At 37.6% G+C, this 12,146-nt stretch overlaps 1 protein-coding gene across 3 annotated transcripts in view; it reads left to right on the forward strand.

The window, feature by feature from the left end:
* The window catches only part of CCSER1 (coiled-coil serine rich protein 1), a 608,967-nt gene that overhangs the window by 282,261 nt on the left and 314,560 nt on the right, over positions 1-12,146 (forward strand). For all 3 annotated transcript variants that reach the window (XM_015625457.2, XM_015625458.2, XM_015625460.2), the window contains exon 7: positions 10,666-10,743. In XM_015625457.2, coding sequence (XP_015480943.1) covers positions 10,666-10,743 — 78 coding nt within the window. The remainder of the gene's footprint in view (positions 1-10,665; positions 10,744-12,146) is intronic.

Genomic DNA, 12,146 nt, shown 5'->3' on the forward strand with positions numbered 1-12,146 from the left:
AATATTGATTTCTTCTGTTGAAAATGCAGTGTTCCACAAGTATGTTTTTGCATCTTTGGTGTATGTGCTTGAAGTTTCTTATATTTTATCTGTTTCCTGTATTCCAGTGCAAAAAACCCCTACTATTTTCAGGGCAACCTCCTCCTTTTCAAGATTCTTCATTGTATGCAATATCTGATGCAGACACAGTAAATTGCCCTAACTTTAAGAGGCATGAAAAAGAAGACTGGTGAAATTTTTGTACTGAATTTCTCACTCCTGAAATGTTGAGAGCAGCAGTAGGGTAAGAGCTAGAGTTCAACAGGAATAATTGTAAGCCAGGCTTTTCAAACCAGCTCTGCTGGTGGACATCATTTAAACCCAGGATATTGCTGCTACCCGTGATCTCTCAGGGGATTGTTTTATGTACTTTTGGATGTTAGTTTCTTTTGGAGTTCTTGAGGGTTTTAGGAAGAAGAGTGGGGACCAGCTTTTGCTTGTAGGTGGGATGGCAGCAGAGACAACCACAGGGCCTCCATGCAGCAGCCGGGAGGTTTTAGCACCTGCCATCACCTCTGTGGTGCTGAGCAGGGAAAGATCCAACCCCTCTGCCAAGGAAAGCTTCTGTTTTTACCATAACTGAGCCTACAGAGATTCTTGTGTAAGCACTGGCAGCTGCTGAGAGCTAAAATCATAGTGGTGGAAGGGAAGGGAAAAGGAGCAGATAAAAGTAACTCACTGGAACCATGTAGAGAGGCTGCCATCAGATAAGCCACAATGCCAACTGCTCCATGGCATAAAGAAGCTATGGATAAACTCCTAGCCTGTAGTGTGAGCCTGGGAGTTAACATGTCTCCTCATTTCCTTTGCCTCTTGCTGATTTATTTTTGTAGTTTTACCAAAGCTGTTTCAAGGAATACTGATGTATCACGCATTGATTGAGCCAGTACCTTAACCTTGCCTTGTGGAATTAGAAAACTAGAAAAAAAGAATAAAATATATTATTGAAATATATTAAAAATTATAAAATAGTGGAGATGCCTGTAACAGTATCTACAAAGAAAATAGTATTATTTTTAGGATTTTTTTCATCTGAAAGGCTCTTTATGTTTTATTGTAGTTAAATGAATGTGAAAGGTGAGTTCAATTTTTCTCCTTGGTTTCCCTATTAATGTTGAAGGGTGGGAAGAAATTATGTTCATTTGTATTCCTGGACATAATATAAATGAAAAATGAATATTTTATTGCTAATGGCTTTATAAAATGCTATTTAGATATCTCAGCAAATTTAGTATATAATTCTATTGCAAAACATAAAAATGAAAAAAATGCTCAGCTGAGGGCTCTAAAAATAACAATAATGCAATGCCTAAGTACTAGTACAGCAGCTTTGAACTCCTCTGTTTCTTTGCAAATGGTATCAGTTTCTTAAACAGCATAGCTTGGCCTCCCCAGACTTCACAGAGCTTGAGGCTGAGTTGTATCAAAATTAAGGTTCTCTGTAGCAAAATCCTACAACTTTTTCACACATTTGTTACTTAACCAGCTTCACTGTGTATTTATCTTTTCAGCAGCAAGCTGATTGTATGGCAGCTACATCACAGCAGCTACAGAAAGATTCCTTCAGTCAATTTTATGTGCATGCATATATATATATATACACTGTATTAGATATATTAGATGTAGTTTCATATGCGTATTAGCCTCCATGCAGACTGAAAGGGACAGGTGTTGGCCGAAGGGAGAAAGGTAGAGAAGGTGGGAATACTTTCAGGTTCAGATGGATGGCACAAGTGGGCTAGGGTTGGTGATGGAATGGGTGCAGGAGTGGGAGAAATGGGAGATGCTGTGCAAGTAAACTAAGAAGTAAGAAAGAGCACAGTCTTGAAGATGATCTTGGAGGTGCTGAGGGATGAGAGGCTGGACATGAGGTGGCAGTGGTCACTCCCAGCCCAGAAAGCCAAACGTGTCCTGGGCTGCATCCCAAGCAGCGTGGCCAGCAGGGGAGGGAGGGGATTCTGCCCCTCTGCTCTGCTCTGCTCTGCTCTGCTCTGCTCTGCTCTGCTCTGCTCTGCTCTGCTCTGGTGGGACCCCACCTGCAGGGCTGCACCAGCTCTGGGGTCCCAGCACAAGAAGATGTCATTTGGCACTGGAAAGTAGAAAGGAGTACAGTTGGAGCTGGAAGGACTGCGGAGAGCTTACTTCAGTTTTGACAGAACCTACACTGAGCCTTCTGACAGGGTGGGAGTTGAAGTTCCTGTTGTGTGTTACCCTGAATTTTTCCCTTAAGAATGAAAGCTGGTGTGTGAAGGCGAAAACTCAGCATATCACGTTTTCACAAAATTCAGGAATTTTTGTTCTGCTTTGACCAACTCCACTGTGGAATCTGCTTCTTAAACTAAAAAAGTGGGCTAAGCATTCTAGAAACTGTCTGTGGTAATCAGAATTTCTACATTTCAGGAGATGAAATATTGCCTTATATATATACACCACATAGATTCAACTTCCAAAAGTCATTAGAGAACATTACTATTGAAAACACTGTGAAGCAAATAACATAGTGTAACTCACTAATTTTTTAGCTTTTACTTCTACCAACATTAACCAGAACAAGTGCTGCAGCCAGGAAAAATGTATTTCAAATTGTAAAATGTCACTTGTTTCTTTTCATGTAGCATGGAAAAAACACCCAGCCTGTCTTCCTTGATTTAGTAGCAGATACATACAGATGTTTAAAATGTTTCTTTTAAGCTGTTATTGGGTAATTCAAGACAGTTTTGAGAATGAAGCTACTGCATCTAAATAAGTTTAAATACCCTGTCAGGAGTGGTTCCATACTGAAATTGTAAAAACCCTTCTGAGAACTGATGAAGAAGTGAGAATAATTGCAATCACAACATTTAGGAAGTGCAAAATAGCTTGTTAAAACCTCAATGAAATGCATAGAAATTGAAGTTGTCTGAATCTTTTTTGGGAATCACAGAAAAATAAGACATAGCCTCAGATTGAAACACAGTTGTGAAACTCTGGCAAAGTTGTCCATGATGCTTAAAAAGTAAAATGTAGAATAATTAAAAATAAATGTAGGAAACATTTGGACAATAAATGTAGGAAACAACTGGACAATTTAGCAGAAAATTATTAATGAAAATCAGGTTGGCTTCATTGTGTTTAAATTTAAAAAAAACAGTTTTGTCAATATTATGAAACATTGTCTTCATTTAGATGAAAGCACTGTAAGTCAGGGAAACTGTGGTCAGTTAACTGACCAAAATATTGGAGGGGATACCACCTATATCTCTATGTTATGGGCAAAGGGATATACTGGACAGTAAAGCATGTGTAGTTTTTAGATGTGAGTTTGATGTATGCTAAAATGCATGCCTTAAAGAAAGATATTCATTAATAGCAAGTACAAATAGATTCTGTCTTGAAGGAATTGTGTCTTTTGTAGACTAAAAAAAAACATTACACTAGCTGTAAGGAGATCACAAACTTCTTTCAGAGCTTCATGGAGAGCAGTGAATTGTGAGCATAGGAACTGTTGTGCTTAAACTGGCACCTAAATCCATGTCTGGCTCCCAAAAGTGGCTGTCTGTGGGTAATTCAGAGGAACTTGGAGAACAACCTGGTTTGGGGAGCATTTTTTTCCTAACCCATCAAGCCAGTTGCTTCCCCATATCCAGCACCAAATAAATCTATATTCTATTTATATTTTTGTCCCCTTTAATGTAATTGTAGGTGCTTTTATTGTTTGTATTTGTATCTAATCCTTTTTAATTCCACCTTGTATCTTGCTCCCAGTGTGTTATGTAATGATGCATAACATACCTGTGTGTGGAAGGGAGGGAGAGGAGTCAATTCTTCTCTGTGATTTGACCCTTCTCAGATTGATTAATTGGTTGGTTCTTTTCTAAGTGTTTTATTTGGAAGTGCAGGAAAACAATGGATTTCTGTGCAGGGAAGGTGTAGAAGTTTGAGGGAGCTGAGAGATTCTCTGTTGATAGCCTCTTCTTTGAGTGGATGCAGACCAGACATTTTCTTTCAGATTCAGATTATGACTGTGCTGTGGAGTATCAGGTGGTTACTGTGAGTGCTGTGATGCAGGCTTTGGAGAAAGAGTCTTTGTGATTAGAGTTAAAAAAAAAAAAACAACAACACACTGAACCTACTGTGAGAGACAACAGCCATATTTTCTACAAAGCTGAAAGCTGTTTGAAAAAAAAATGTGTACATTTGAACCTGAAAGATCTCCTGCAAGGAAAGAAAAGCAATTGAAATAGGCAGCCTGCAGATTAAAATCCCAGGAGAGCACTTGGTTCTCTCAATTGCCTGCTGAAAGAGCAGAAAAAGCAGATTTTATAGGATATTATTAGGGAGGAATATACAATAACAAAATGTCAAGGCTGGATAGTACAGTCAATGAAGTATGAAAGAAACAATAGAAACTGAAGAGGGAGTAGAGTTTTGCTTAAGGAAATCAGTTCTCCACTGTGTTGTCAACAAAGCATTTGCATCTGAGAAAGCAACCCCCTGGTTTTCACTAGGATAAAAATATGACTGGAGTTGCATTTAATATCATGTGTCATGGAAGCAGTCCCAACTGAGAGAGTGACAGTCATTGATGATCCCACAGGTCTCCTCTCTACGAGATGTTAACCCCAAAGTCACTGTCCAAATTAGTTCTGAAATTGGATTCTGCTTACAGTAGAAGTGAAGGAGGTTTTTAGAGATTAACTTGCAGTGAATTTGCTGTTGGGAAGGTAAAAATGGTTTTCTCCTACATATTAATGGGCCCTTGGTGTAACCTTTCTGTGGCAGGAGGTCGTCTGACAAGGAAACTTGTGCCTCTGTTTATTATGAGTTTTGTGGAGTAAAGCAGGGAGAAAAGGCAGAGTGGGAGGATGAGCAAGATAAAAATCCAGGTGAAAATAAAGAGCAGAAAGGAAGATATATTTGCTGTTAAATAAATGTGTTAGTTATGTAATGACATGTATGTCATTGTCTATTGTAAGAAATGTGGTATTTCTGTGCTTATAAAAACAGACTTTTTCCCCCACTCTGTATGTACTCAATTGTAAACCAGCAATCTGCCATTCTCAATAGTTCAGCTTTCTACTTCCTTTACAAATTTCAAAATGTTTCTGAAGTTGTTGTCCTTGTCCTGCCTACCAACATATTTTTATGTTAAGGAATTCCATATTGCCATTTTAGAAAGTGAAAAACAGATGATAATAGTAATTCGTGCTTTGGTGTTCTTGCACTTCCACAATTAATATAAGGAGAAGAGAGATAGGTAACTTAGTAAATTTAAATATTTGAGTAAATTAAGTTTATGTTAAATATAAAACAGTGTGAAAATGTAGTCTGAGTCTAAACTATTTCAAACACAGTAGCCTTTCAACAAACCATGTACGCTTTATTACTTGCTGGGTAAGGGCTTTATAATTGATTTAGCCTAATTAGAAAGTTGAAAGAGCATCTTTTCAGCTGTTTTTCCAAGTGGAATTAAATATCAGTCAACAAAATATTCTTCATACTAACCCCTCCTCAGTGTAAGAAAAATAATTGTGCTAAGTATTAGATTTAAAAGACATCCTGAAAACTCAGACTCTTCTAGAATAAACAATACTGGACATACAAATACTGCTAAGTGACAGATCAGTATCTTATCTTTCATGAGGTGAGATTTCCCACCTTCCCCAGGTGACTGTCTTTGCTTAGATTGTGAGAGGAATCAGGACTAATCTGTGTGCCTGTATACTAATTGCTGATTGAGAATCAGTGGGTAATTGAACCACTGAAAACCTACTTGGCCATCTGTACCTCATGTAGCATAAAAAGAGGTAGCAAGACACAGTAGCAGCTGTAATTTATGCTTCACCCCTGCAATGGGAGCTACAATAACTCAGGTCAGATGCAAGACCCAGGCAGCCTTCCTAGCTATGGGAGCAGCCAGCTCCAGGCAGATACTGGAAAATAATACTTAAATGTCTCAGCTGTTAATTGCATGCATTAGTAATTAGAATATTGAACTGTATCTTCTAAGGAAGGAGACATGACATGGATTTATAAATAACCACCTGAACTGTATTCATAGATACTGCAAAACACATTTTAAGGAGGCTCTCACTCCATTCTTAGTGAGAGAGATGGGAGATGTTGGGGGATGTTACTCAAACCTGATGGAGGGTGGGAAGTGAAAGCTTTTATTGTGTCTCTACCATTTTTTTTTAATCTAACCTAATTCTCATTTTTCTGGGCTCAGTTCTTTATAGAAAATTTATTTGCAGGAAGTATATGTATGACCAAAACCTCCTCATGACATTAAATAATACAGAAATTACAGAAATCAGAGCACTCCAAAAGTGTGTAGGAGAGCATTGCACACCCTGGATGAGTAACTGGATGATTCTGTCTTTGTTTTTAACCTCCCTTCATAGCTGTGAGCAAATCACTTTCCCTTCTTTTTCACTTTCATGGATAAAATGGGATAATGATATTTAAGTACAATATTTCATAAAGATGCTGTGCAGACCCATTAATAAATCCATTTGCAGGTCTTTGATTACCCTCAGTATATCAAAATGTCACTACTGAGCTTGCTGACTGCACTTATTTAATTTCCTAGTTCTACTCAACTTCTAGATTATAAAATGATATTTTCTGACATAACTTATGATACAACTAAAACTATCACTCTGAAAGTCACTTCAACACTCATCCACTACCCCTTAGAAAAAGCTATAAAGTACACAGATTGTCTTTTCTTCAGTTATTATAAAGATTTATTGGATCTCAAGCTCTAATATCCACTGAAGGTTTTCTCTGTCAGTATTAACTCCTCAGATCAATAAATTGCTGTACTGATCTCCTGAGAAGGCAGTGTGTGCCAGCTACCACTGCTCTGTTTACCCATCGAAAGGCAGCTGTAGCAAATTAAATTGGCTTCTCTTGGTGGATGGTCCTTATTTTATGGCACAGTTAACGAAGGTTGATAGATAGACCACTTCCTAAAGAACGTCAGATTAAAGGCAAAGATTTGTAGCAAGAAAAATCTGAATTTAAGAGTTGAATCTGCTTTCATTTATAGAAGAGTTGCTGAAGACTGGAAAATGACTCTTCAAAAAAAAAGAGTCCTTTTCAAGAGTTTCAGAGTGTTTTTAACACTCTGCACATACCTTCTTGTGGAGAACCACAGACTACATTCTCTAATCTGCTGTTAGACAGTTTACATTGTAACATAGCTTTGTGAAACTGCTTTTGAGAAAGGTAGAGATGAGTGTAATGAAACAAAACCAAACCTGTAACTACGTTAAAAGAGCTCTAGAGACAGCTGTTTTCATTTTGATCTAGCTCAAATGGTGAGAACATGTCCTCAAACAGGATCCTGACCTTGGATCTCCAAAATGGATGTAGAAATGGGAAAAGTTTGTATTCTTAGACTTGTTTTCTTCCTTTGCCTCATTACCAGGAAGCTTCCTGATCAATGTTTTAATGTTGCTCTCCAAGGATGAATGATTAGCATGGCCTATCAGTGACTCCAGGGTACCTGTTCAACTGCACAATAAGGATGATGTATATTTAGACTGATTCTAGAAATTAGAATAAGACTCGAACATTGATCTTTGCAATCATGGAAGAATTATTGACAAAATTCTAATAATGTCAGTTTTCTGGGTATTAACAGCCTGTTCCAAACAAAACAAAAAAATTACCTAGAAGGAAGCACTGAGAGAAATGCTCACAGGGTTTTTTTTTGGTGTGGCAAGACAGTATTTTTCTGAACTGTTGTTCTGAGAAATACTTGAATTGCTTGGTATTCAGATATTTTGAAAATGTAGTTTAGGTGATTAAAGCTGTGCAAATTTTCTGCCCTCTGGTCAACTGAGAGATTTCCAGTGACACATGGAAAAGGCTCAGTCAACAAAACCCAGCTGTGCATTTTGTGCATAAAAAATACATGTTAAAATTATAGTTGCACAGCAAAGTACTGCAAAATGAGATGTCCTAATTTTGCCTAATATTTTGAATTAAGATACAGGTTATGTTTATTTAGTATTTGCAATGACTTACAAGATATAATTATAGCCTAATGGTATAGCATCTTGTTGTTAATTTATAACCAAAACCTATCAATTTTATGCTGGACTTAAAGAGAGTGGCTGCTTTTATGAGAACACAATTGGTTTAGACAAGATCAAATAAAAAGTCTCCATTGAGTAAATTCCTCACAGTGATTTTTTATTTTTTTTTTTTAATATATGTATGGGGAGCTTTAGACTGCAAAGTGTGATTATGATAAACACACCAAAGAAAGGAAATTTAAGCAGGGAGTGTGGTGTTGTTTGAAATTCTTAGTATATTGCTTCAGGAGGCCAAGCTATCAACATCTTTCATAGCAGTGATTAGTTTGTAAGGGTTTGGGTTTTTTAATAGCTCAAGAAACAACCCTTTTGGTACTGTCTCACTCAATTCTCCACTATAATAAACTGTGTTAGTGCCACTGGGTTTAATTAATTTACACAGGCACAGATACTGCTCTGCTTTCCTTGGAGAGGAAAATTACTGAAGGTGTTGAAGGGGCCGCTGAGAGTATGTACATGTGGATAGCTCTAGGCAGACACAGGCTCTTCTGCCAGTGCTCCTGTCTGGCCAGACTCAAATTATTTTCAGTCCAGAAGCCAGTCTGGTCGTGGTGCCCCTCCTAAAGCACACAACCTCCCTCCCCCCGAGTCCTTTTGGTGCAGTGTGACATCAGACCTGCGCTGGCTCCTGTCCAGCCAGTGCAGAAGAGCAGATGCTTTTCTGAGGCCACCCTGTGGATGTGCCCTGAGATGTTCTGTGACAACACCAGCGTCATCCTCAGGGCTGTTAAACCTTCCTTAGACCCCAGCTATCCCTCAACAACATGCAGCTTATGCTTTGCACATTTTCATAGTGATGCTGTTTCAATGCTTAAAGATGGGTCTGTGCACTTCTGATTACAAATTAGGACATTTGATTTGGCTTGGAAATCAGATGCTTGATTTTTCTTTCCCATCTTAGTTTGGTTTTTTTTTTCTATTCTATGTAAATTAAAAGGAAAATTTCTGCTGAGCTGCTGGCATTTGTGGCAAAACATTCCCACAGAAGTGTGTAGTTTTGTCTGCACTCTGTGTTTAATGTAGAACATCTAAGTTCCACTTCATTTTGTAAATATTATTGTTCAGTTTTCTTGATGATCAGGTGCAGGAGTCCAAGTTAAAATTCGTAATGTTTCTGAATACAGTGGATTCTACAAAGGTACTGGCCTTCTGACATGCTGTAATCTCTCTTTATTCCTCAACATCATCTCTGTGTTCTGTAGGTTATAAATTACCTTTCTCTTTCTTAAGATGTAATTACCATGGCCCCCTTCTTTCTCATTTACTTGCATCCCTATTATTTAGCAGGTAACCGTTGTCTTTTCTTTCAGCTATGGTGTAACTGATAGGTATCTAATTTAATTCACATTTTCTCAGAGGGTGTTAACTTTGAAGTCTCTGTGCCCTGTCTTGGATTTGCCACAGAGATTTCATACACAAAATTTTGTCTTTTATCATCCCCTACCAGTTGGCTAAGTAAAATGCAGTGTCTCTCCATAAACATCTTCTGATGAATGAGCTGTTAGAAATTACTGGGTAGAGTGGTGCACTTCACTTGCAGAATTTGCATTTATCAAAGGATTTAGAATTGATTCATAGTTATGCAAAAAGAGGCATTGGATTAGTCAAGTGCACAAGTTGAATTTATTAAATAGTTCTACATTGCAGTGCTACATTGTGAAAAGGAATGCACTACTAGGTCATGCAAACTTGTTGACTTTTTTTTTTAATATTCTTAATTTCTTTTTTATTGGTGGTCATGGTAGATTTTTTTTCATTTTAGCACTTATGGACTTTTTTCCCCAAGAAGTAGCCTTATTCTAGTTGCCTCTGGAACAATTGTGATGTTGTTTATATATGTTTTTAAACTCCAGATTTTGTTCTTCTGTTACTATCATTCTGTATTATTAAGAGTCACATACTCTGTTTTAATATGTCACATCTGTAAAAATAATGACTTTGCTAACCAATGAATTACTGAAATATGATCTGAAGAGGGTGGGGGTTCTAGGTCAATCTTTCAGGCATTTTGACTTGACAGATCCATTGAAGTATGCTGAACTATTTTTATTAACTTTGGTCTTCACTGTTTCTTTTCTTGTATTAGTGCTTGTTTGTAAGGTGTATTGACTCATGTGAATAGGATCTTTTTTTAATCATTGAACAGAATATTTTTGTGAAATATATTGCTTTCCTCTTAATTTTTCCTTCTAAATATACTATGGAGCCATCCCAAAAGTAATTTAAAATTTTGTCATACTTTCTTTCAAGCAGAATAAATTTTTCTATATGAACAAATACAAACTGTGTGTTTGTGTACTTGTGCATGTTTCCATCTTTGAGTGGGGAGTTAATTCAAAATAAAATGCAAGTACTTACCCATTAGTGAAATACTTGAACTAATTACAAGCAAATAAAGTACAGGTTGCAGTTGTCAGTCTAATTCTGTTGAATTTTCAGTGCTGTTTCCAAGCTCTTTCATTCACCCTTCCCCAAAATGTAAAAAAGTTGTCCATAGAACTTGATTGAAAATGCAAACTCCTGTGTGCTTTTCTTTCAGAGTACAGACATGAGTCCAGCCAGTAGCACAACCTCCCTCCCTGTTAGCCCCCTTCCTGAGGAGCCATCGTTTTTCAAGGTACAGTTAATTAATTTAATCATAAATATTGTCTATTAATCTTGGCTTATCATGTTACTTGCTATACTGTGAAATGCTATTATTACTTCTTCCTTTTCTTCAAATTACTGTGATGTCACAAGATATTCTGTGTCCATACAATTTTCAAGAAATACCTAGAATACAATGTTGGTTTTGAATGTTTTTCCAGAGGACTACAGCTGTGAGCTGTTATTTGTAAGACTGTATTGTTATCCGTTATCCCATCTGGATATGTGCATTCCTGTGTAAGTGTGTGTCATCAACAGATTTTCTCTTTATTTTGTATTTCACGTATATCTTTTAACAAAATGATGATTAGTTTCTCCAAGGATTCAGGAGGCATTAAAGGTCTGTTAAAGAACAGTTTTGGCATAAGTCAAGTGTAAGCCACAGACCTGGAGTTTTAGTTAATAATAAATGTTGGGACAATGTCCACAACTTCATGAGGTTTAAGCTGTGATGAGTGAGTTGCTGTGTGCCACTTTTTCAGCTGACACCATGGTATCCATCCCTGGGACACAGATTAGCCTTAGGCAGATCCTAACTTGTGGAGGAGGTCTCCTGAGGCCACCCAGGTACTCAGAGCAGTGCTGCAGCATCTAGCAAAGAGGTCAGCTTCCAGGTGTTTGCTTAGATAAGGAAGAGGAACTTTGGTTTTCGGCACCATTGACTCAGTAGGTGCCATAATACGGACTAAGTTACACTCACAGGAACGTCCCTTTTAAAGTTTTCCCTCTCCCAAGTAAGTTTGCACATTTTCTGTGCATACAATCAGTTGACTGGATTGAGCTTTAGTCACTTTGTGATGATGCTAAGTTAAAGCTGAGTAACTGGAATTAAATAAGTTTGATGATGGAAAGTTTTTGTCTGCCCTGAACTTCTTCCGGCACAAAAAATAACAGTGTCCTTCAGACCTGGCCAAGCCCAGAAAAGAAACTCCCTTTTTTCCCCCATATTTTCAGTATTTGTGCAACAGTTGTACAACCAGCCAGCTGATTCTTGCTATTAGAAGGGTTGAGGATTGTGCTTGCTCAGTTGTTTCATCAGTGGAGGTACAGATTGGATGTCAGTGATCAGCTATTCACTGATTCTTATTCCTCCTTCGGATTTAACACTCCTAAGACCCATCTCAGTCAGATTTGGCTGAAATTGACCAATTTTGTGCCAAGATACCAGGGTACACATCTTTATTTCTTTGGAACACCACTTGAAATGTGCATTGAAGTCTGCTCAGCATTCAAAGTCAGATTCAGTAGTTGAGTCTCCCAGTGCCTGGAAAACCACTAAGATATGACATGTACAAAGAAATGGGTTGCTCAGCTCAGATAAAGGTGTAAGAGGTAGGAAAATCTAACTTAATAATTCTCATGCTGAAGTAATCA

Source organism: Parus major, chromosome 4 (genome assembly GCF_001522545.3).
Source record: "Parus major isolate Abel chromosome 4, Parus_major1.1, whole genome shotgun sequence".
NCBI lineage: Eukaryota > Metazoa > Chordata > Aves > Passeriformes > Paridae > Parus > Parus major.